This window comes from Danio rerio, chromosome 7 (assembly GCF_049306965.1).
Source record: "Danio rerio strain Tuebingen ecotype United States chromosome 7, GRCz12tu, whole genome shotgun sequence".
NCBI lineage: Eukaryota > Metazoa > Chordata > Actinopteri > Cypriniformes > Danionidae > Danio > Danio rerio.
Window position 1 is genome coordinate 71,526,173 of NC_133182.1, and position 26,328 is coordinate 71,552,500.

At 37.5% G+C, this 26,328-nt stretch overlaps 2 protein-coding genes across 5 annotated transcripts in view; one reads left to right on the forward strand and one right to left on the reverse strand.

Annotated features, from left to right (window-relative positions):
• The window catches only part of bmal1b (basic helix-loop-helix ARNT like 1b), a 58,625-nt gene extending 53,353 nt beyond the window's left edge, over window positions 1–5,272 (forward strand). For 2 of the 4 annotated variants that reach the window (XM_005166616.6, XM_009303573.5), the window contains 4 exons: window positions 1,248–1,344; window positions 1,432–1,528; window positions 3,808–3,901; window positions 3,982–5,272. In XM_005166616.6, coding sequence (XP_005166673.1) covers window positions 1,248–1,344; window positions 1,432–1,528; window positions 3,808–3,901; window positions 3,982–4,142 — 449 coding nt within the window. In that variant the 3' untranslated portion in view covers window positions 4,143–5,272. 4 annotated transcript variants of the gene reach the window in all.
• A 5,526-nt stretch (window positions 5,273–10,798) lies between these two features.
• The window catches only part of btbd10b (BTB (POZ) domain containing 10b), a 21,551-nt gene continuing 6,021 nt past the window's right edge, over window positions 10,799–26,328 (reverse strand). Inside the window, exons 2-8 of the mRNA XM_682338.9 lie at window positions 25,035–25,231; window positions 24,501–24,786; window positions 22,088–22,190; window positions 15,450–15,570; window positions 14,679–14,876; window positions 13,811–13,921; window positions 10,799–11,770 (exon numbers count right to left, since the gene is read on the reverse strand). Coding sequence (XP_687430.2) covers window positions 11,439–11,770; window positions 13,811–13,921; window positions 14,679–14,876; window positions 15,450–15,570; window positions 22,088–22,190; window positions 24,501–24,786; window positions 25,035–25,188 — 1,305 coding nt within the window. The 5' untranslated portion in view covers window positions 25,189–25,231 and the 3' untranslated portion in view covers window positions 10,799–11,438. The remainder of the gene's footprint in view (window positions 11,771–13,810; window positions 13,922–14,678; window positions 14,877–15,449; window positions 15,571–22,087; window positions 22,191–24,500; window positions 24,787–25,034; window positions 25,232–26,328) is intronic.

Genomic DNA, 26,328 nt, shown 5'->3' on the forward strand with positions numbered 1-26,328 from the left:
GACTGTTTGGCGAAATATTTGACTGCATAACAAACGACTGAAAGGATATAACTCGAGAAATCTCCACTGTGCTGCTGAGTGAGAGCGTATGGCAAGCCGTTTTAACATTTAAACCTTGTTCTGACTAGCCATAAATATATTTAGAGATATAATTATATATTTTGACAAGTCATTATTATAATTCGACTTGTCAGAATGACAATTAGAGATATCTGCAATTACAATTGTACTAGTACGAAATCAGATTGGAGATATCTGCAAATATATTATGACTAGTCATATTCCTCCCTTGACTTCCATTAAAAAATATTTGCAGATATCTCTGAGTTTTGACTCGTCAAAAATCCAATTCAAGATATTTACAACTGTAATTCGACTATTAGTAAATTAATTAAAGATATCTTCAAATATATTTGTAATTATCTCTAAATATTACGAATTAAAGACATCTCCAAATGTATGACTAGTAAAAACTCAGTTAGAGATATCTCTAATTACAATTGTGACTAGTCAAAACTCAGTTAGAGATATCTGCAAATATTTTTCAATGGAAGTCAATGGAGGAATATGACTAGTCATAATATATTTGCAGATATCTCCAATCTGATTTCGTACTAGTACAATTGCAATTGTAGATATCTCTAATTGTTATTCTGACTAGTCGAATTATAATTATGACTAGTCAAAATATAATTAGAGATATCTCTAAATATATTTATGGAGTCAGAACAAAGATTTAAATGCTAAAAAGGCTTGCCATAGAGAGCGCTTCTGAACAGCGCAGCAGCGATGACGTAAGCGTGCCGAGGCCCGATATGGTGTGAGCGCGGGCCGTCGGGGGAGACGGGAGGGGGGACAAGCGTGCTTTGGCCCGGTTCGAGGCAACTGTACCTAGTGTGAGTACGGCCTAAGTTAATTGGCTAATCCAAATCAGCACCATAGACATGCTCATAGTAAGTAGTTATCTTTTAAGAGCAACCACTATCTGTTCATTAGCTACTACAGCAGGGGAGTTCTCGAGATCTACCTGAGCTCAAACCCCCCTCTCCCCCTGCAAACAGGAGGGAGCCCCGGGCTTGAGGATCTTATGAGCTCAGGGCTCTCTCCCGGGACAAGCTTTATAATCAATCATAAGCCAAGTGTGAACTCTTGAAATAAAAGTCTCTGCAACTTCCAAATCACACTGACTTTAAATGACGTGATGTGAATCCAGCATAACAGGGTTTTTTCATGATGTCGCTCTGCAGGCTCAGGGAAAACCGTTCCTGGACTCCCCGGAGGCACAAGAGCAGGAGCAGGGAAGATCGGCCGCATGATCGCAGAAGAAGTGATGGAGATTCACAGGTAAGAATGATCAGGTTACAGTTTTATTAGACTCTTAAATCGTGATTCCGTTGACGTCTCATGTGGTTTAATGCTCTAACCTGACAGGATACGAGGCTCGTCGCCCTCTAGCTGTGGCTCAAGCCCGCTGAATATCTCCAACAGCACACCTCCTCCCGACACCTCCTCACCAGCTGCCAGAAAGGTAACGCTTCTGCTCCATTCTCCAATCTAAGTTAATGACTTTAATGAAAAATAAAGCTATTCAAGTGATCTGGTGAAATTGTAGCTGTATCACAATATACAGTGGGAAGTCAGAATTATTAGCCATAAGGTCCAGCCAGTTAGTCCAATGACAGTGTCTACTGGTGGGCGAAGGTTACCTGCATGTTCGGTCTTTCCAGTGCACAATGTTGATTTACTTTAAATGTAACTCATATCTGACTCCAATTTTAGTATGAGGTGGTTTAGAATATTTATATATTTATCCTTGTTTTATCTGACTCCAATTATAAAACATTGATGAGATTATTTTGTTTTTTTTAATAATACATTAGATTAAGATTAAATATTTTCTTCGGTTTGTTATTGTATATTATTCTCGTTCATTTGGATTCCTATAACATCCTGAGTCTTGTACCGGCCGAGTATACAATCTCAAACACAAGCATGTCAGTCTTGGTCACTAAACAGTTTACGATTTACCGCTATCCTAAAATGGCAGAACTCTACTTACTCAGATTAGTCCCCATAGAGCTGCTATCTGCTAAATCAAACAGAGCTATTTAGTCATGCTATGATCAGTACTATAGAATTAAGCAGACCGATTTACTTAAACTATTAATAACTTTGAGTTATCACTATATGATTCAAATAGTATTATAAGTTTAGAGATGAAGGTCTATCCCCTTAGATAGCCTTTTACAGTCTAAGGGTGCTTTCACACCTGCCTTGTTTAGTTGGATTGAATCGCACTAGAGTTCGTTTTCCCTTTTGGTGCGGTTCGTTTGGGCAGGTGAGAATGCAGCAATTGTACTCGAGTGCGCACCAAAAGCGACCAAATAAGCGCACCGAGACCTGCTTGAAGAGGTGGTCTCGGTACGCTTTCAAACGAACCCTGGAGCGGTTCGTTTGTGGTGAGAACATGATCCGTACTAAAACAGGTCCAACCGCAAAAAGTACTGCGCCTTTTGGACTAATCCAGCTGCCGTAGGCCGATGCGCTGTGCATTATGGGATATGGAGGAACAATATTTGTTGACAGCGCTTTACCAACAGAGAGAGAGAGAGAGGAAAACATTACCTGGTGGATCGTTGGTAATATTTCCGCAAGATGACCATGTCGCAGTTTAGCTAAATTAATTTACGCCGCCTCCTGTGAACGAGTGACGAGCGATGCATTAGAACACTGTTTTACAGCCGTGGCCGCGCTTCATTCTCGAAATATATTGTTTGTCTAAAGCAGGCATACAATCGGTCAGCGCAGTCGTCCCTCTAAAATAAAAACGACATTTTGTGTCTGCCGGTTTTGTTTACCTGCCAGAGTTCATTAGCATTTCCCGCACGTAATTTCTGACCAATCAATAAGCAATTTAGGAAATATGTTTAACAACACCCGCCCAATGAGAGATGGGAATTTTGTCAGATGACTGCATTTTGATTCGTTCCAACTGGTTCAGACCAAAGCCAGCAGTGTGGTGTGAAAACGACCCAAAGACAGCAGAAAATGCAACAATGTATCATTTATTGCCCTTGGTCCGGACCAAATGAAGCGAACTACAGATGTAAAAGCACCCTAAGTATACAAGCATTAATGTCAATGTATTAGTCGGAGCTCTAAGAACATTGTATAGCGTGCCACGCTGCTCCATCTATAGTGTTTTAGTCTGTTACTAACCTGTACAGGGGCTTGTGGTGTTATAGATGTTATGGGGGTTATTTTGTTATAGTTGAGAATCCTTCAACTTTATGCAAATGAAGAGCGACTTTCTTGAGAGACAGCCAATAGGAGCACGAGTAGAGCTCACGTAAGCCTCTCTCAGCTCGCTTAGGGGCTGGTTGTATTCTCCATGCTGTAGACCTACACAGACCTGTTTGCAGCAGGTCGCCACCCAGAGCGTCAGGCAGCTACAAAGTCGCTGCTAGTGTGAATGAGGCATTACGGCGTCAAGATTGATGAGTTTTACGATGCACAAATAAACACCGTATTCTCCATAGACTATTTTTGAAAAGAGGGCTGGGAGCACAATCTCATTTACATTTAAAGCAACAGTCGCTAAAACAGCACAGTGTGCATCAAAGCCTATAAAGGGGCCGTTTCAAAGAGTTCTAAAAAATGATTTGTGTGGTATTCTGAAGCTTAACGTACACATTTAAGGGATATCAGACTTATTTTACATCTCAGGAAAAAAAGCGGCATAATATAGCTACCCTTTAATGTATCTTCCAATTGTTTTTCTTTCTTTTTTTCTCCTAACTGCTCAAGATGTCCAATGGCGGGACTCCAGACATTCCCTCTGCAGGGCTTGGGTCAGGCCAGGACAGCATAGGATACCCATACTCAAACAGCTCCATTTTAAGTAAGCTTTAAAGATGTATTAACTATTCATTGGTCAGCATTATTTATGAAACGGCTCACAGCACGGTCTCTGGTTTACAGGTGACAATTCTCACATTGGGATCGGGGACATCATGGACGAGCCGGGCTCAAGCAGCCCCAGCAGTGATGAAGCGGCGATGGCCATCATCATGAGCCTGCTGGAGGCCGACGCAGGTCTCGGGGGACCAGTGGACTTCAGTGACCTGCCCTGGCCGCTCTGAGGGAATCATGACTCTTTCTTACTGTGTCCTGACAGGTTGCCACAGCAATGACGTTATTATGAACCTGACAATCAACATGTGCCGAAGCTGTTATTGTTGGTGATGTTACGTTTGTTTTAGTCAAGGTGTCTCAGGTAGCTCCGCCCACTTTAAACAAAGACTTCCACTTTACCCCAAAGGACTTTTCCATGATTTTCACTTACAAAAAGTTCATTTCCATGACTTTTCATCATATATTTACAATTTAGTGTCTACAGTAATCCGAATAATGGAGGTTTTGTTTATAAACGTTCCACACTGTCTTTTTCAGTTATTTCCATCATCCACACTAAAACGGGTAAAAAAAACCCCGATTTTGTTCTTATACTGCTCATGCGTACAGATGTAAGACACTTTTACCTGCGTTATATCCATCTTCCGTTAATTTACTTTGTCTCTTTGAAACGTTGCAGCAAAATGTCGCGATTGTCCGCCGCTGAATAATAGCTACCAGTAAGTCCATCGAAGAGAGGCAATACGGAGCATTTACAAACTGATGTTAATAAAGCTGACAAAACAGACAGCATTTAAAACATCTGGTTTGCGTCATCCACCATGTTAGTTAAATTGGTCACATGACTAAAATACGTCATCGTTTTTGAAAGCCTCCATTTTCACATCGCAACACGAAACCAGCATTTTCACATGAATACACTTTGGACAGCGTTTTCAAAGAGATATGTTTTCATTGCCTAAAAACCACGTCTCAGTGTGGACCGGAAGGCCAAAACGGAGAGGAAGAATATACGTTTTTTTTTAATATTGAAAACGTATAAACAGACATGACCTGTGATGAATAAAAAATAAGCTAAATTGTGTTTTACAACACATGAAATAGCAGAAACATTGGGGCAGATTTAGAGAAAGGTCAGACAAAATAAGCCATTTTAGGTCACATAAATCACATAACAAAATTTGACTTTTATTGATTTCTAAAAAAAATATATATATCCAAAGAATTGACAGGAAAAAACTACAATCCCACAAAGCATTGTGAATAATTATATACAGTTGAAGTCAGAATTACTAGCCCCCCTTTGAACTTTTTAAAAATATTTCCCAAATAAGGGTTAAAAGAGCAAGGAAATTTTCACAGTATGTCTGCTAATATTTTTTTTACTAGTGAAAGTCTTATTTGTTTTATTTAGGCTAGAATAAAAGCAGTTTTAAATTTTTAAAAAACCCTTTTAAGGTCAAAATTATAAGTCTCTTCAAGCTATATTGATTTTCGATAGTCTACAGAACAAACCATCGTTATACAATAACTTGCCTAATTATCCTAACCTGCCTAGTTAACCTAATTAATCTAGTTAAGACTTTAAATGTCACTTTAAGCTGTATAGAAGTGTCTAGAAAAATATCTAGTGAAATATTATTTACTGTCATCATGGCAAAGATAAAATAAATCAGGTAACTGACATAAGTAATTAAAACTATTATCTTTAGAAATGTGTGGAGAAAATCTTATTTCCGTTAAACAGAAATACAAGAAAAAAATAAACAGGGATGCTAATAATTCAGGGGGCTAATAATTCTGACTTCAACTATATATTATTATTTTATTAGTAACTAATATTAAAACTTCTACGACTAATAGTCATAGTAATCTACTACGATAAATATTATGTAATAATTATATCTTTTTCAAGTTTGTTGCAAAGAATTCAGGGGAAAAAATAAGGTATTTAATCTTTCATCATAAATTCAGCTACAAAACTTATGTAACAAATATTTTGAAATAGAAATGCAAAGAGATGTTTCAAAACAAATCACCAGAGCTCAAAACAAATCCAACGTTAAAAGATCCAGATAATGTTTCCCTATAAATATTAACCATGGGTATTATTATTATTATAAAATCATGTTGTTGTTGTTTTTGGTATAACGATTGCTATTTGTTTGATCGCAGTTTTACTACAAATACCATGGATGACCTGTGGTGAGTGTAACAAAAACATGTGCTGTGTCCGAAATCGCATACTTCCATACTATATAGTACGCTAAAGACAACATGCGAGCTGAGCGCTGTCTAAATTCAAATTCGAAAAACTGTATGCAAGTACCACCCAGATGACCTACTACTTCCGTCAAGATTCTGAAGTCTGATGGACACTATGCTATCCCTTTATGCTTTGCGAGATAATTCATGAATGGGAGTGAAGCGACGCAACTGACGCGGGTAGGTCATGTCATCATGACGTAGTACGTCCGAGTTCCATTAATACTACTCGCATTCATATTGTATAGAACAAACTTTTTTTAATCGGTCGAATAGAACATTCAAATGTCGTTGGCGATTTCGGACGCAGCTATGATTAATTCGTAGTTACCATTTGTGGTTTAACAATATAAAAAAGTATTTTTAATTATTATTTGTAGCAGAACCATGGGTCTTTTGTTGGTGCTCTACTCAAATGTTTAATTGGCGATCTAAAATAAATAATAATACAGACTATTTCGACTGCAACTGTTTGGGACACAGTGGTACTATAGATCTCTCGACATCGTTATCAGAGCTGGTTTTATAGACTACAGACTTCGGAAGCTTGATTTCAGCTCCACAAAACAAAGCACCACAAATACTGCTGGGCTTTATACGTTTTATAGCCACCTCAGCATTTATTTTGTGTTTGTATATATATTTTTTGGTTCGTTTTATTGTTTATTAAGAGAAATGATATGTATTGTAGTTACTCTGTATTAAAACATGTATGAATTAATTTATCTGAATGTAAAAGATTTTAATGAACTCAAAGGGCAGTGACATATTTTTTAAAATAAAAGTATTTCTCATATTGAACATTTTTGTTTGCCTCATGTCATTTTTTATCGTAAATATCACTCTTATGAATCAGGGACGACTGGAATATGAAAGCTAAAGTAGCATGGGCAGTTCGGTGGTATTTGGATATCCATATTTTTGACAATACTGTAACTGATCTCAAATTCTAAAGTAGCATGGTTTGGTGATCCGATGACCTTCACGGCCAATCACAGACATTTCTGTTGAGCATATGAACACAATGGCAAATCAGCGCCGTTTAAAAAAAAATTCAGTATCAATTGGTACCGAATTCCAGTATCATGACAACCCTAACATAGATATGAAATTCTAAAGTAGCATGGGCAGTTCGTTGGTATTTAGATTAGATTTGAATAACTATATATTTTGAATGCTCTTGACAATATTTGTAACGTAGACTAGGGTTGTCAAGATACTGGAATTCGGTACCAGTCGATACTAACATTTTAAAAATATCTATTTCCCGCTAACATTTAAGCATGTTCTTAAACGGCGCTGATTTGCCATTGTGCTTAATAGAAATGACTGTGATTGGCTGTGAAGGTCAACAGTTCACCAAGCTCACCACTGTTTACTGATTGTAACCAAAGATACAGGAACACTGGAGTGTTTTGAAGCCACAATTCATCAGCAGATCGCTAGTATGTCAGCTTATAGACAAACCAGCTGATCGACGTGACTTTAAAAATACTCCAGTGTCCCTATATCTGTGTTACACTCAGTAAACAGCAGTGAGTTTGGTGATCCGATGACCTTCACGGCCAATCACAGACATTTCTGTTGAGCATATGAACACAATGGCAAGTCAGCGCCGTTTAAAAAAAAATCAGTATCGATTGGTACCGAATTCCAGTATCATGACAACCCTAACATAGATATGAAATTCTAAAGTAGCATGGGCAGTTCGTTGGTATTTAGATTAGATTTGAATAACCATATGTTTTGAATACTCTTGACAATATTTGTAACGTAGACTAGGTTTGTCAAGATACTGGAATTCGGTACCAATCGATACTAACATTTTAAAAATATCTATTTTCCGCTAACATTTAAGCACGTTCTTAAACGGCGCTGATTTGCCATTGTGCTTAATAGAAATGACTATAATTGGCTGTGAAGGTCAACAGTTCACCAAGCTCACCACTGTTTACTGTTTGTAACCAAAGATACAGGAACACTGGAGTGTTTTAAAGCCACAATTCATCAGCAGATCGCTGGTATGTCAGCTTATAGACAAACCAGCTGATCAACGTGACTTTAAAAATACTCCAGTGTCCCTATATCTGTGTTACACTCAGTAAACAGCAGTGAGTTTGGTGATCCGATGACCTTCACGGCCAATCACAGACATTTCTGTTGAGCATATGAACACAATGGCAAATTAGCGCCGTTTTAAAAAAAATTCAGTATCAATTGGTACCGAATTCCAGTATCATGACAACCCTAACATAGATATGAAATTCTAAAGTAGCATGGGCAGTTCGTTGGTATTTAGATTAGATTTGAATAACCATATGTTTTGAATACTCTTGACAATATTTGTAACGTAGTCTAGCTTTGTCAAGATACTGGAATTTGGTACCAATCGATACTAACATTTTAAAAATGTCTATTTTCCGCTAACATTTAAGCACGTTCTTAAACGGCGCTGATTTGCTATGTTTTCACATGCTCAATAGAAATGACTGTGATTGGCCGTGAAGGTCATTGCTTCACCAAACTCACCACTGTTCACTGAGTGTAACCACAGATACAGGGACCCTGGAGTGTTTTAAAGTCACGATTCATCAGCAGATCACTTTTATTTCAGCTTATACACAAACCAGCTGATTGACATATTGTGACAACCCTAACATAGACATCAAATTCTAAAGTAGCATGGGCTGTCAGGTGGTATTGGTTTAGATTTTAGCCCCTAAAAACATTTTTACATGTGGATTGCTGTAGCAAAGTAATGCTTTATGACTCATGATTATCCTTTTTGAAAAAATAATAAATAACTGTTGCTCAGTAACATCTATCAAAAATCAGTCACCAGAAATGGAACCTATGAATGGAAATCAGGGATAACTCTAACCGATAACTAGATTTGTAGGCCGATAACCGATATATTAGCCGATACATATAAATAGTTAAAACAGTGAACTGATTTTATTTTTAAAACATCATAAAAGCCTGCCCTTAGAATGGCCTACTCAAAGCAAAAAAAGCAATAATTTCAAAACTACAAGGTGATTATGTAGACCTACCCAACTGGCCACTTTATTAGGTACACCTGTCCAACTGTTCGTTGACATGAATTTCTAATCATCCAATCACATGACAAGTGAGAAGACACAAGATGTGCAGCACCTGAAACTACAGATACTGGAAGCCTGTGCTGGCATTTCTCCTGCGGTGTTGCTATCAGTGTGTGAAGAGTGGGAGAAGAGGGTTGCACTGAGCATCCAACACAACGGGCAGCACATTGAACGCATTTTATAAGTGGTCAGAAACTTGTAAATAACTCATGAATGAATTAAGTTACTTCAAAAACAAGCACACCATTGTTTTTCTAGTGAAATTCCCAATAAGTTTGATGTGTCAAATGACCCTCTTTCAACTGAAAAAAACTAAAGTTGGATACAAGATGGCCGAATTCAAAATGGCCACCACCCATCTTGAACATTTTGCCTCCACACATATACTAATGTGCCACAAACAGGATGTTAATATCACCAACCATTCCCATTTTATTAAGGTGGATCCATATACATGGCCCACCCTGTAAATATGTCTATTAATACAATAAATAATTCAATTTTTTTACTGTTTTATGGCATTTCCAGCTATTTCAAAAACCTATTGTACCATCAAGTGAGATTTAGATTAAGAAATCAATAGTCAATTTTTAACACTGAGGGGTATTTGAATGAATTGACTACTAGGGAATATAATGTTTATGTTTTAAATTGTCAGTAAAGGGAGTCTCCACCTCCCATATCGATTAAATGGAATAATTTGATTAAAAGTTTCAGTCCTAGCGATGTACATAAGTGTATTCAGCATTACAGAAAAATATCCATTACTGGTCATTACGTCCTTGAAACCAGTAGAAAACATTGTACTAGGCTTGGGCGGTATCCCAATTTTGATATCGTCAAACCTCCTCCCTATTTTACCCCGTTATCCGGTATTACCGTGCATAATTAAAAAATTATGACGTAAAACTCAGACAGCGTCATTAAACTGTTGGTTTGTGCCTAAATCCTTCAGAAACTAAATACCGTATATGCGACTTTAGGTTCGCGGTCACCCGTTTGTCTTGTTTGTATTGGAGATCTGCACAGGACGCCCTCTCTCATTCTCTTGTACGCACACACAAACACATACAGCATCCACGCAGATGCGCGCATGCTCGCTCGCTCAGGAGCTCCCTTTCAAATTACACCCGAGTTACGTGCTTTTTTTCGGAAACTCATTCCCGCACGGCAAGAAATCTGGTCGGCTCCTGCGGTACAGCAGCGGGAATGCAGACCTCTAGTTCGTATTTACAGGAAATACTGCCAAACTGCAGGTCACTTGGTGCGCGACTCGCCACCTCACCTCTCTCTCTCTCCACACTGCACCATGATGACAATCACACATACGCATTTGTAGGCATTAAATAAATAATTGTAATATTTAATACTTGTCTATTTAATTTACCATATTTCAGCCCAAGCCTATATTGTAGAGTGTATTGACGTCAGTGTTTGTAGCTTCTTCCGCCATAAACACACCGATTCTCCAATAGTCTTTGTTGCTAGTCAAATACTAAGATAGATGTCAAATACAGTATATTATATATCTTTATTAATACAATGATTTTCAAGCGTTTGAACAGACAGATCTTGAGCAGATAAATTAACGTCCATTTAAGAAAAAAAATGAAAGAAAAAGACACTGCATTCACTCACCAAGCAAATGGAGCTCCTGAGGAGACGCCGCCATCACGGCACAGGAGCTTGGAGGAGATCACCGGACAGCTTCCCAGAATAAAAGTGGCACCAAACCCAAATGCATCAAGTGAAAGGAACTTCATAATAATAATAGTTAAATTCAATGCATAATCATATTGTAATAAAAAGGAAAAGAACAATAATAATATTTCAAATCATATAATAGGCCCAATTACAAAAGAAGTGAGGTTGCTGACGTAACTTCAAACAAATAAAAATAAATTTCCTTTGGTCAAGTATATAAAAAAAACATAATAAAAATAAAAATGAGTGAAGACAGATCAGGAGAGCACTGCCCTTGCCAGTATCCCAAGTCCATGGTGTATTTTTTTCCTCTTTTTTTTTTTTGTTCTTAATGAATACAGTAACTAGACAGTTGAGGCTCTAAGGCTGTGGAGGAGGTGCAGAAGGCAATCTGGTTATAGTGTCACTGGGGTTTCATGCTCCAGCATGCTGTGAATGGCCGGCCTGCTCTCAGACGGCGGGCGACGGGGCGTCGGAGTCAGGCTCGTTGTTGAAGTTGTTGCTGTAGTGGTGACCTGGAGGAGGGTGGTTGGGAAGAATGTCCAGCTCGTCCACCTGTGGTCCGGGGTTCATCACCACCAGCTGGTCCTGGGGAATGTCTGCTGCCGCCGCCGCCAGGTTGGTGATGGATTTGCTCTTCACGCACTGGAAGTCCACGTGTCGACTCTTGCCCTCTTCCTTCTCCCAGGACATGCGGATGAAGGGTCTTTGGACGTAGTTGTAGATGACTTCGGGTCGGCCGCCGGGGCGCTTTTTCACCTTCTCTTTGTATGTCGGATAACCTGCAGATTCAAGATTTATGCATTTTGATTTCCAGAGTATTGGAAAAGTACGTTTACCCAAAATGACAATTCTGTCATTCATAAACCCTCACACAGAATTAAGACTGCATGATAAAGGCAAGTCTGTGTCCACCTCTGTAAAAACCCAGATTAGGTCATTTATTGTGATTCACTGTTTTTGAAGTAATCATTCAACACAATGTAAAGAATATTCAAGAAAGTTAAAAAAAAATCATCTTTTTGAGAAATTGCAAGAAGCGCTAATATTTAAAGAGCCTCTATTATGGGTTTTTGAAAATGACCTTCCATGTAGTGTGTAACAGCTTTAAGTGAAGTGAAATATCCAGCTAAGGCTTAAAAGTGCACAGTGTTTAAAACTATTGATTCATTTATAAAAGAGTCGACTCATAGTACTTCAAATGAATCGTCTTGATAACAAGTCTTTAGTCGTTTCGGCGTGACGTCAATAGGAAACTTAAGCCCCGCCCAATTGCTGTGCATGCAAACCTGGGAAAATTTAAACCTGTGGCCCCGCCCACAAACACTGTAGCAGATCCCGGTTGAATCAAGTCATGAAAACGCTGTGCTCAGTTGTGTGTGTGTATTTATGGTGTGTGTGTCTATATATGGCCATATATATATATGGTCTGGGGATGGTTGACATTACGGAAGTTTTCCGGGATAAATAACAAAATGGGAGTGTGGCAGGAGATGGGTCTGAAATACTGGACACTCCTGGGAAAAAGCAGGAGTGTTGGCAGGTTTGCTCACACATACACTACACACTTTTTTTTATATAATGTGAATTAGTTTATGACTGTATGAGTAAGGTGTGGGGTGTCCTTTTTTAATTAAAACCTTTTTCTCCTGTTTTGGTGGGTAGACAGTGAGAAAGGGAAGTGTATTTTGTTAGGGAAGTTTGTCTTTAAATTAGTTATTGGATTGTTTTGTTTGTTATTCTGGACTCCCATATCCTGAGGTTTTATTTTTGTTTTGTATTATGTTCTTTAAAATTAATTATACATAAAGTGCAGTACATGAAGTACTCTCCCCTCTTTCTTCATTTGTTCCTATTCATTTTGTTTCAACCTGCGGTCACACTGGACTTTTCTCCCCATAGACTTCCATTCATACGCACGTGAATGCGTCAGACCGAAAACGCAAGGTTATGCGTCAAGTTTCGCAGTTCGCTGCTTTGTAAAGTTCAAGCTTGTGAACTCTGACCTGCGAAATCGCATCACTTGAGTGCATGAGAGCAATCGGGGACCAAAACATGAGCTTTCTGGACAGAAATTAGAAAAATTAAGGGATCACTTGCTTTTTTAGATGTCGAATTATCTTGTTTAATCCCGCCCCTTTCGCAGCGCCGATCGACAGAATTTTGCAAGCTCAAACTCTATTGTGTCTAGTATTTGAACAAGGCTACGTTCACTGTATCAATAGCTAACATTGGAATTTTAGCATGATTTGTCTAAAGCTATTGTTGAAGAGGTTTTAACAGTTTATTTTGATCATGTAGAGTCATTCATGTATCAAATATTATAGTAGATAGTCAGATATGGTAGTAGGCTTGTGTAAATTACATTTTTTTTTTCAATTTAAAGCCAGACGCAAACCTGTTTGTTTAATAAAAGTGCAGCCGACGCAAATGTGACAAACACACTAAACCACATTACATACAATATATTACATAGCTTCAAACTAAATCTTGCTCTTCAATGTAGCATTTGGAAAATTATGTTGATGATGAAGAATTTACTATAAAACGTAGTAAATATTAGGCCATTTAGCTGATGTATGTATAACCAACTTCTATAACTGAATTTAGCATGAAAATTTTGTAGTTATATCAGCCAAAAGCCAGCTTGCTATACACTAAACAATACGGTACGACAAAAATCATTGCTTCTCAACTCAAAACCTGACTCCTACTTCCATATTTAATTTCATGTTACTGCAAATTGAGTTAACAATCTCTTTCAACGAAAGCTTGTTGTATAATTGATTAAACCAGTACAATTTGAGAAAAAGGATGCTTACCTTCAATACCCAGTCTAATTTTCTTGAGTCCTCTGTCTTTTAAAACTGATTTGGCTACATCACGGTTTTCAATGTACTTGAAGAAACGATACAGCTTGGTACTGTATATAACTGGGAAAAAAAAAATGGGGAACATATTTTATAGCCACATATATTTCATTAAATGTATAAATACATAAATAAATAAATAAATAAATAAATGTATAAATAAATAAATGTATAAATACATAAATAAATACATACATAAATAAAGCATAAATAAATGTATAAATACATAAATAAATAAATGTATAAATAAATGCATAAATAAATACATAAATAAATAAATAAATGTATAAACACATAAATAAATAAATGTATAAATACATACATAAATAAATAAATGTATAAATATATACATAAATATATAAATAAATAAATGTATAAATACACAAATAAATAAAAACATTTAAAAAATTATAAATAAATAAATAAATAAATAAATAAATAAATAAATAACCCTTATGTATTTTGGCTAAACGAAAACATACATCTTTGTTTTGGTTAATAAATTGGAAACACTTTAGAATAATGGTCCATTAGTTGATGCATTTACTAAAATTAGGTATCAATAATCTTGTAAAGCATTTATTAATCATAGTTTAACATTACCTAATGTGTTAACATGAACTAACACTATTTAGCTTATAACATTTACAAAGTCGAATAAATTCAGTAATAAATGTACGACAAATTTGTTTAATTCTTGTTAGTAAATACATTAACTAACGAACCATTATTTAAAAGAGTATCCAATAACTCAATAATGCATTACTGTAAACCATCAAATATGCTGTGCTTATAGGATAATACAGTAATGTGTGATTACTTTGTGAATACTCCTCCCCCATCTGAGGCGGGTACTCCTCATCCCAGTCCACCACGTCATCATCAGTGAGCACCACAATGTGACACTCTCTTTCTCCACTCTGAGCACTCGCCACCATCAGAGGAAGCACCATCTCCTCCAGGTAGAACTCGAACTGCCGCCGGGCGCCGTCATTCGACAGCTCATGCATCAGGGCACCTGAACAGACAAACGCGTATTAGCCAAATCTGGAAGTAATTAAATTAACCATTCAATCAGACAACAATGACATCGAAAGAGTTGTTCTGTGATAATGGCAGCTGTCTTCATCGCTTCTCAGCAAACCATGGTGGGGTGTGGTAAATTCTACATGTAAAAATACCACATATATTAACATGTTTTTACTTATTTACGTATATTGGTTACTTAACATGTCTATCAAGTGTCTGAAATAGATCATTCTGAGAGATGACTCCATGGTTGTGTAATTATTAGTCATGCTTAACAACAGCAGTTAAATCTTTTGTTTATAATGCAATACTATGAGGATTTCCTGGATTTTAATTCCCCTTCATGGGTGTTTGGAGTCTCCATGCAACAGCGCCCTCTGGTCTGAGATTTGCTGCTGATTACATGTGCTTCCCTGACAGGATGTACATGACAATCACTGCTTTGCTCAAATCACGATGATTTAATTTTTAATAAATCACCCAGCCCAACATATCACAGTACTGATGTGCACATGACAGTGAATGTGTATCTTATGTACCAGAAATTTCAAACATTACTCACTCAGGTCTCGGCACTTGATAGTACTGTAGTCAAAAGAGATGCACAGATAGTCACACGCTTCCCTTAGTTCAGGAATGGAGATTCCATCAGGACACCGGATTATCCCAGATTTATAGTAATCCTGCCATTTAGAGAAAAGGAGACAACACAAAAGACACCATTAGAGACGCTGCACTGCTTAAAGACACATGGATAAGAGCCAGTCTCATGCGCACTGCTGCTCAATGTCATCTAACTGGAGAAACAATTTTTCATGTGGAACATTGTTGACAAACACATATTTGATATTGCAATTGAAATTATTATTATTAGTTCAAATTAGAGCTGCACAATTCTGGCTATAATGAGAATCGGGATTTTTTTTAAACAATCAAGATTACGATTTTCTCACGATTCTGTAGATGTAAAATAAAGGTTAACATGAGTCGGCAATTATTATTGTTTTTTTCTCAAACATATGCTAAAACAACAATAATATTATGTGTAGGTCTACTGGTTTCTATAAATAATTCTATTCTACTTATAATAATTCCAATGTTGAATTATGTTTGAGATATAGGCCTATGCTTGCAATCTGTCATTGAAAACATTAGACCATTTAATTCACTGCTAAAATCAACATTATTTAGGCTAGAGTAGTTATACTGACACTGTAAACATTATTTTCAAGCATAACTGTGTGTTCGCAATAAAAAAATAAACATATTAAATGGTTGTCGCAATCATAACTCTAAAATTACATATGATTATTTAAACTTTCAGTTTCATTTTCACTGCTAAGTGCTGTTCATACTTCGCGTGCGGCTCTTAAATAATCACTCTGTGCCATGAACTGAATATTATTTACAAATTTATTACCTGTTACTTACAGCCTACGCAGGTTATTTTCACTAAAGTAAACGCGCACACGTCTATCAGTAAGTAGGGCACGTCCCCGCCCTCTCTGTGGTAACAGCTCACAGTCAGCAGCTCATGTCACATGTAATTTCCTGGCCGAGAACAGCATTATATGAAGACAAAAATCTAATTTTTTTAGTGAATTATATCTTATAAATACAGTATGTGACTGTTTTAACATCATTTAGAGGTGTCCAAGTCGCTGAGCAATGTATGTGGAACAATGAAAAGACTCGTGCAGCCGCCTTTGCTTCTCTCCTGAACTTCAAAATATGATTGATAGAAATGCTGGATTAAGATCGTCTAGGGGTCAAATCGAGATCAAGATCTTTTTTCGATTAATTGTGCAGCTCTAGTTAAAATTAAATTACTTTTTTTTTTTTTAAGAATTGGTGTCATTCTATTATTTAGGAACAGGTGATATAACAAAAAACACATAATATGATCTATGTAACCTTATATCCTGATAACGTCGATTCATAAAATAAAATAGTACAATTTAAATCAATTAATATTTCATATGCTGTTATTCTGTAAAGAATTATTATTTTTTTTAAGTACATACTCAGAATTGTACTTATTCATTTTAGGGTTGTCAAGATGTTGGAATTCGGTATCAATTGAAACTGGAGTTTTAAAAATGATACAAGGACACTGGAGCATTTCAAAGTCACGTTGATCAGCTGGTTTGTCTATAACCTGACTTATAAGCGATCCGCTGATGAATCGCAACTTTGAGGCCCCGTTTACACTAATGCGTTTTCGTTTTAAAACGCATAAGTTTTGCTACAGTTACGCCATCCATCCACGCCGGAGTTCTCGAGCGCCGAAAACGGATAGTTTTGAAAACGCTGGAGAGGCTATTTTCATTCCGAAACGCTGCTGCTCTGTCTTATACCAAGTTCAGACTGCATGATTTTCAAAGTAGTCGTGTCACAGATGTTTTCACACTGCATGACTATCTGGACTAGCGTTTCGTCGCTGCTTTGTTTACACTGCAAGATTGATCTGTGACAAGGACCTTCAAATTGCATGACTTTACTATAGGAAGAATCACCGACAAGTTAGTCCAAACTACGTCTCACAGCCAAAAACACGTAGTATATCTTTTGTTATTAACTACATAATAAGAAAGAAGCCTTTAATGGGGTAGAAAATGTCCATATTTGCTCACCTAGGTTTAAAGGGAATTAGCCATTTCTCCTTAACGTTGATAATAAACTAATTTCTTTATGTATGAAACGTCAAACAGACACGGTTGCTCCTGAGTCCTGTCAAACCTGCACTAGTTTTTCCTCCATTTCGTGGGTCCAAATAAACCGAAAAAGAGCGCTTTTAACTTCTCCCCCAGCCTCCCGCTAGCCTGCAGCAGGTATACACACACACACACAAGTGGATGCTGCTCTCTCATTGGCTGTAGGCGATTGCTGATGTTATTTTCAGTCAAAACTCAATTCACACGGTATGATTTGAATCACCGACAGCTCCAGATATTCAGCACGCCAAATATCTCGCAGGCATCGGCGACTCATCGGCGATTCTCTCAGATCGCGTCTTTGAAAGTTCATACTGTGTGATTGTCACTCACATGCACGAGCAGCGATTTGCCTGTGATTTCAGGCATTTGTCGGCGATTTCTCAAAACCTGTCGGCGAGCCAAAAATCGGGGCTAAAATCACGCAGTCTGAACTAGGCATTAGTGTGGATGAGAAAAAACGGAGACATCTGAAAACGGAGCCGGGACTGCTGAGATTCGCTACCTGGGGCTTTTGTGTCGTTGCGTATTCTTCCCTTATTCGTCAAGTCCCTATCACATGACTATAACACATGGCTTTAACGCTACCGGAAGACAGTACTGTAAACAACAACGTGGGCACAGAAATGGGAGCGTTGTTTGCACTATTGTCTGTTTTAGGCGCCATTGTGCAGTTATTCATTTGTTACGTTTATTAACAACTCGACCTCGTCCACAAAAATACCTCTCTTGCTTTATTTGCCATCGCGTTTAATGTTCAACCAGCGTTTGTTGACTAACAATAACCAAATGCTGAGCGAGAAGCATGCTTTCTGTTTATACTAAAACGCGCATGCCCAGAGTGCGCGATTGGTCACGTGATATACGTTTTTGGTGGCGTAGTGTGGACGGAGATATGTTCAGAGACGCTAGGTGAAACGATAGTGTGGACGCGGATCGTTTTTGATCTCTTTTGAGTTTTAAAACTAAAACGCACTAGTGTAAACGGGGCCTAAAACACACCAATGTCCCTGTATCTGTGATTACACTCAGTAAACAGCAGTGAGTTTGCTAAACTGATGAGCATGTGAACACAATAGCAAACCAGTGCTGTTAAAAACGTGCTCAAATGTTAGCAGGAAATGGATGTTTTTTTTAAATTTTAAAGACATATAGTTTAAATGCACATATCTAAGTTTGCTGATAGTCTACAGCAGCACGCTACCTGAGACAAACAACAGACACTAGAGGGAAAGATCATTACAGCAGATCTACAGCAAAGCTGATGGCAGGCTTATGCTGCACTTAACGTCATTATTTAAAAGCTATTGCTGAAAGCTCATTATGGGATGTTCCCAGAGATGAAGCAGCCCGCAGTGAAAGCCTGCGACCAGTCCACATATTAGCCCTAAATGCTCATTTATAAGTATAAAATCCACTATTAAGACTTTTTCATCATTTAATTAAAAAAGTTGCCATTTAATCTGCTATCTGGAAAAATGAGTTAGTTGGGTATATTCCTGATGATAGTCCTCATGCAAGAACTTTGCATAAAATGCTTTGATCTAAAACCAGAGCTAACAGTTTGTAGCTGTGGTTTCATGTTCGTCACAGGGAGAACAAGGCAGAGGTAACAAGCAAATAATAATAATAATAATAATAATAACTCTATACATGCAAGTTTTATCTGGCTCAAGTTTTCAAGAGAGTGATGCAGGAATGTCAAAACTGAGAATAATTCACCATGGGTTACCTAGAAGTTTTCTTACAAGGTTTTACACTAGGGTTGTTACAATATACCGGTATGACGGTCTACCACGATTTGAACGTGCACGATTATCATACCATGAACAATTGCATATCAACGGTTTTAACCCTTAAAGACCGAGACAGCCGCCCGCGGCTAAAAATAAGTATTGCTCTTAAATGTTTAATAACTTTTGATCCGCTGATCCGATTCATACAATTCAAAGATTGGCATAAAGAAGAGAATCTCATCTTTCCAGTGCTGTATCACATACCATCTGCGGACTTTCAGAGGATCCGGAATCAGTGCGGTTACGTCATCAAAATTTGACAACGCTGATTTGACAAAGAAACGCTCGTCACTGTGTCTCCGGACAAACCAGACATGATACATTGATGCATTGTCCCTCCTCCATGCCCAGATTGGTTCAAACTCGCTATATCACAACCAATAAGCATAGGTTTCGCTTTTGTTTGTGGACCATCAATGAGCTTTTTGAACAACACGGAATGAGAGATAGGCATACATTTATGCGCGGCTAAATAAAACGCAAAAAAAAAAGGTTTGCATGAAATAATTCTCATACTAAGTACTTTTGCATGCACAGCAGCACAGAAACATGACAAAACAGTGACACAGCAAAGACGAACTGCTGCTCTTGCTGTTTTCAAAAGACGCAAATGAAGGTGCAGCTGTTTGCCTGCATTGCAGACAACCATATCCATATCCACAGACAACCATATCCATGCTGGCACATAAAACCTAAGGATGTTCCATATTGAATCTAGTTTCTTTATGTAACTATTTATAGTATAGTAAATATTTATATCTATTTTTTACTGAGGATATGCACCATGTTTATTTGGACTTTATTTGGACTTTGACACATTATTTATTATTTTCTTATTTTTTTTATTTGTTCATTGTAAGTGGTGTTGTTTATAGTAACTGAAAATATATTATTTGGAAAAAGTCAAATTTGCTTCACTGTTCTATTATTTTGTAACATTTGTAACATACCGTATACCGCGAAACCGTCAAACCGTGGTATTGTTTTAGACGATTATCATACCGTAAAAAATTCATACCGTTACAACCCTATTTTACACTATGGCAGGGTTCAACGCTAAGGATTTTTTCTACTGGCCCAATCGGACCAGTGGTTCAGATTTTTACTTGCCCTGCCAATATTGTCACTGGCCCCACCAAAAACAGTTAATACAGTTAATAAAATAAAAAGTTAATAAAGTTAATTTCTAAGCCACAAATAAAAAAAAAGTCAAAATGTTTGTAAATCTAGAATTTAAATTTCAAAATTGTTAATAAAGTGTTTTGCAAACAAAATAGCAAAATGTGCAGGTATTTTTTTGCAAAACCAAAAGATGACTGACCTGCCAAACTAAGGGCAAACTGTACAAAACATCACTTCATTTTTTTAGTCGTGGTATATCCTCGTAAATGTCTGCTTCCAAGACGTTAGAGACAAATGTTTTCCTTTAGCATGATTACTTGATGTTGCCGCCATGTTGCTGTCTCTTAGCTGTACTGATTGTTACGGAAAAAAATAACATGCTCACAACATCCAATCAGATAAGAGGAACCGAGAAGGTAGCATTTGAAGGCTTAAAAACACAAACGGTTTCTCTATTCTGACTGTATTTGCACGCAATTGACAAATAGTCACAGGCAAATTAAACTTTAGTGACAGGGCATTAGAGGCCCTATCGGGCCAGTAATGATCCTGTCTACTGTCCCGAGCATCTCACACGCTGGCCCCGGGCCATCGGGCAGTCCTTATTGTTGAGCCCTGTATTGTTCTTCAGTTTGTAAGAATGTAATGTGAATAAAGTAATTTATTAATCGTTTTAAAGTCAGTTTTGTAATGGGGGGTTTCAATTGAGTGAAATGAGGCCTGTAGAAATCAAAACTTGAGGAAAGTTAAATGCAAAATCCGGTAGCCCGACGTCCCAGGGATATTGTTTTTTTCAGTCAGGCTACCCAAATCTATCTCCACCTGCACAGCCGGCTGTTTTAGTGGGTGGAAAAGGTCTTCTTCGATGCCTTTACATTCTTTCACAAAGTGGCTAATTATGTATGTGCGGTTGATATGGCAGCAATAAATCCACTTGTTAATAAAAAAGTAGAAAAGCCACAATATACACAGTTACCTCCCAAATAATGCAGTGTTTCTGTGAATTTAATCACTTGTTTTGTACTGAAATGCGCAGCACTGAAGCACAAAAACACTCGTCACTCACTCAGAGGTCAAACAGACACAAAGATTCAGATACAAAAATAGCCTGAGCCAAGTTTTAAATGTAATAATCATGTTTAAATCACATTAACGTGTCTATAGAAGCAGCATAAATAGAACATCCTGATTCATTCAGTTAGCTTAAATGCCAGCTCCGAATATGGACTTAAACAATCAAAAAAATGACAATTATTCAGGGATGATTATAAAATAAAAATAAAATTTAAATAAAGTACCTAGCTCGTTTTGCAGCCCTGTTCTGTTATATTCAGATAAAACTCTCTTACCCCTTTGTTTGTAATAAACATAATCGTTTTATTCCTGCCTAAATAATCTCAGTTTGAAGGGCTATGTGGCGCCCTCCGTTACCCCTAAACCTCCAAAATAAAGAGAATAGGAACACCCTTACCCCTTGACATGAATGTCCGAAATGAGGGGTCAAGGGAAGGACTAAGAGGCAGAATTAAGAGCCTAAAAGTGAAATATCTAGAAAGAAACAGACTCACCAGAATGGCTCTAAACACAGTGGAGCTGATGCCTTCTGCCACCTCATACTCTCCTTTCTCGTTGGGCCGAGTGAAATTGTGTTCCCGTCCAGATCCAAACATTCTTCAAAAATAAAAATAAACATGAATGTATTAGCAGCATTGGTCTATTCATGGCAAAACCTATATTAAATATACAATATATAACATGCAATCATATCAGTTTCTTAAACATAAAAACAACACAACACTGAAAAGAGTCACATACAATCTTTTAGTTTGATTAAAGATTGTAAATTTCTCCAGAAGACACCTTTTTAAACATTTCCCTTAAAATGTTTCCTGAATAAAAACATTTTCTATACCAACAACATCAAAAAATTTGTAACAGATTACAATGGAAAAATATATTAGAAACAATCAGATTATAGTATTATTTTAAGGCCTAATTTTTAAATAAAAGAAAAGGATGCAAGGTTTACTTTGAGACCGTATGGGTTTGTGTTACATTGCATACAGTATACATTTTATTTGTGCTAGGCATGAGTTAGCCCACAGCTTTAGAACATTGATGACTGGTAAAAGGTTATTATAGTAACGAAAATGAACGAGAAAACACAAACTAGAATTGAAAAACAATTTGGGTAACTAAAATAATAATAAAAAAAACTAGAACTAACTGAAACCGTATTGTGTATATACAAAACTAACTAAAACTAAATATGTAGCAAAAACCTCCTTCGTCTCCACTCTTGTAAACGTATTGAATACCTAAGGCTTTTAAAAGTAAATCTATTAACTTCGCGCTGCCAGCTTTACGCCAGATGTTTGACCCGTACAGCACCTCGGAGTCTATAATCCTGAAGCCACTGGCTAAATCAAGCCAGTCCTCCTCAAGTCAGTTCTCGCTTTTGCTCCCACAACAAAAGCAACAGCTGGACATGACAGCCTCACGGTGACATCATTAAACATGACCCGAGCAGACACTTAAAAGTATTGATTTAACACATTTGTGCACAAAAATGGGTTTTATTTCTGTATTAGTGATCCCGATCGCGAACAAATCGTTCTATTCTTATCGGATCATCTAAGTCAGTGGTCACCACACTTGTTCCTGGAGGGCCGGTGTCTTGAAGATATTACCTCCAACCCTAATCAAAACTGAACAAGCTAATCAAGGTCTTACTTGGCATACTTGAAACATCCAGGCAGATGTGTTGAGGCAAGTTGGAGCTAAACCCTGCAGGGACACCGGCCCTCCAGGACCGAGATTGGTGACCCCTGATCTAAGTGAACCGGATGAACTACTTCACCAAATTGAATTGAATTGTTTCAAATGATTCAGGTCTCCGGTAAGAACATATCCACAAACAACTTACTGCTGTGACTGAACCAAACTGATTTAACTGCAGCAGGTTAAACAAGGGCTTAAATGAGAGGATCTGGTGAAACGCAAGTTTATTTCATAACAGAAAGTTGTAATAGAATTTAAATAAGGTTCGTGGAAAAGATCCAAGCTTCCCATCACTACTGTGAGTGTATCTAACACCAGAAGCAGCCTTGCACACATTTTGTACTTAAGGCTGCTATCTTGTGGGCTGTTGAATTTTAATTTGAGGATGGGTAGATGTGGTAGTGGTAGATCGAAGTGGTCATATGTAGGCCCACATGGAATCTGCGCGCACAGAATTCCGCAGATTTTCAGCCCATCATTAATTCTGTTTATTTACTTGCGTAAATGTGTAAATCTGAATTTATTCAGTTTTTATTCAGTAATTTATTACTTTTTATTTAATATATTAAGGTTTTAGTTATGATACTCCATTGTATACTCCCAAAATAATTCTGCAGAAATCCACAGATTTTTACCAAAATTCTTCGCAGAAATAGCAAAAAAAAAAGTCCGCAGATTCCGTCTGGCCCTAGTCATGTATCCTCTGAATACATGATTCAAAAATGTATCTTTGGTTGAGCTTTTATTATAGAAATGTATTCTAAAGATTTTGAATCTTGCACTCAACAAAAATCCTAATTTACAAAAAAATAAAATAAAAAAGCTATTTCAAAATATAAAAACTAATAAATCTGCCTCTAAAAATAATTAAAACTAACTGAAATTTAAAAAGTCAAAATGATATAAAAACTAAAACTTATTAAAAATCCAAAACTATTATAACATTGCATTGGTGCTGCAAAAGATAAGCATAATGATCATGCATGACTATCAAGTACATGTTTACATATAACAATGAAAATGTAGAGCATTTAAATGAAAAATGTGTTCTGTGTAAATGAGCCCTCAAGTCTGATTAAAATTGACACTAAATATGATGGCAAGTATTTTCAACAGCCTCTAAATGTGGCATTTAGAGCACAAAATCAACAAATCTTAGTACTAGGTGCAAATGTGTAAAGAAGAGCAGTCTCTTCTAACCTTCCCAGCATGGTGTTTGGCTGTGCTGTGAAAATGGAGGGGTCCACCACAAAGCGAGTGTTGTCCACAATGAGGGTGACCTTCTCTGATGTGCGGACGCTGCGGGTTCCATCTTTGACATTCTCATAGACGAAGACCATCTCACCGGGTACCATGCTCTTGTAGGTGCCCTCTGAGCTGGACAGGCTACTGTTGCGGCTGCTGGCCACCCCACTGCTGCTGCTGCTGCTGGGAGAAATCCTCTGAGGCCTGGGGCTGCTGGGCCGTGATGAGCCACCCTCACGCTCTGCACAGACAGGACATGAACACAAACCATAGGCTTTTTTTTTTAAATTCAAGTGCACTGATTGACTGGACAAAAATCAGAATCGAACGATTTTACTTCAAATGTGTGATGTCTCCTTAAGCTGTAAATAATTAATAACCAAATTGACATTTTTAGGTGAATTAACACCCTCAAAAAATCCAAATCAGTGCATCAGTATTATTTTAAAATATCTTTAAAAACAAAAATGACAAAGAAAGTTCTCTCACCACTGTTGTGTTGTCGTGTGGGTGAGGTGACGTTTCGAATACAGGGTGTGAGTTGGCCTTCACCCCGCTCGTGTGAAGAGTCCCGCGAGCGATCACTGGAGCGCCGTCGATCTCTGGACCGGTCACAGCCTCCACTGGCACCATGCATGTTCATTTTCACCTGGAGAGTGTCAAGGCCAGACTAACACATATGGCCACTGTAGGAAAGGAAGAAGGGAAAGCAACTTTAGAAAAAATCCTCTGTATAGTGTCATAAATCGGCGACTCTAGAGGGAAAAAAACCCCAGTGTAATTTAAAGGGTCACGAAACACCAAAACACAATTTTTCAGATGTTGACAGTCATATATGTCCCACTCTGCTATAAACACTATTAGGACACATTTTTCACAAAAAAAGTGAAAATGAGTTGTTTTTACATTATTTCAATCAAATTCATGGTTTTCATGGCCCTTCACAACTTCATGGCGCTTTAAGGCTGATTTATACTTCTGCATCAAGCGCACACATTTGCTAAGGCACAGCCTATGGGTGGATGCATAGCCCTCGCCGTGGGCGTCACTGATGCACACCTCTCAAAAAATGTAACTCCAACAATGCAAGCTCTGTGATTGGTCAGCTTGACAAGTGTGGGCGGGACCAAGAGACGTGCGAGCCCGATGAATCGATTGTTTACAAGTGTGAAGTGCCGAGAAGAAGCTCCGGATAGAAAGTTTTGTTTTGTTTTCACCTCATGGTTAAAGTTGTTGCACATCCGCCGGTTCCTGCCTCAAAATGAGCGAGTTTGAACCCCTTGTAGATGAAAAAAGCGTTCAGAAAAAATAAAACACCAGTAAAGAAACTGAAGGAACATTAACACCTCACTGCCAACTAGCGTTTCAGAAGTGTTATTGCAGAGCAACAGAAACAGCACGCAGAAGTATGAATGCACAGCTACGCACGTTGCATGGGTCACGTTGATTACTTGACGCAAAAGTATAAACCAGATTTAAGGTGAAATGGTTCTCATAGCACCATAAAGAGCTAATGTCCCGATTGTTCACACCTCTGCATAGCTTAGATGAGATTAAAGAATAAAAACATTATGGCTTAAATAAATGATTAATGAAATAAAATTACATTTTTAAAAGAATACAAATTTTCAGTTAAGGAAGTTTAACTTTTTATTTAGTATAAGAAAGCACTTGCATGGTTCCCACTACATTCATTCTTCCATGGCGGGGCGCCACGCCAAAATTCATCCCGCCACAGCTACATTACAGCTTCTCATTCAAAACATTTTATTTTTCTTAATAG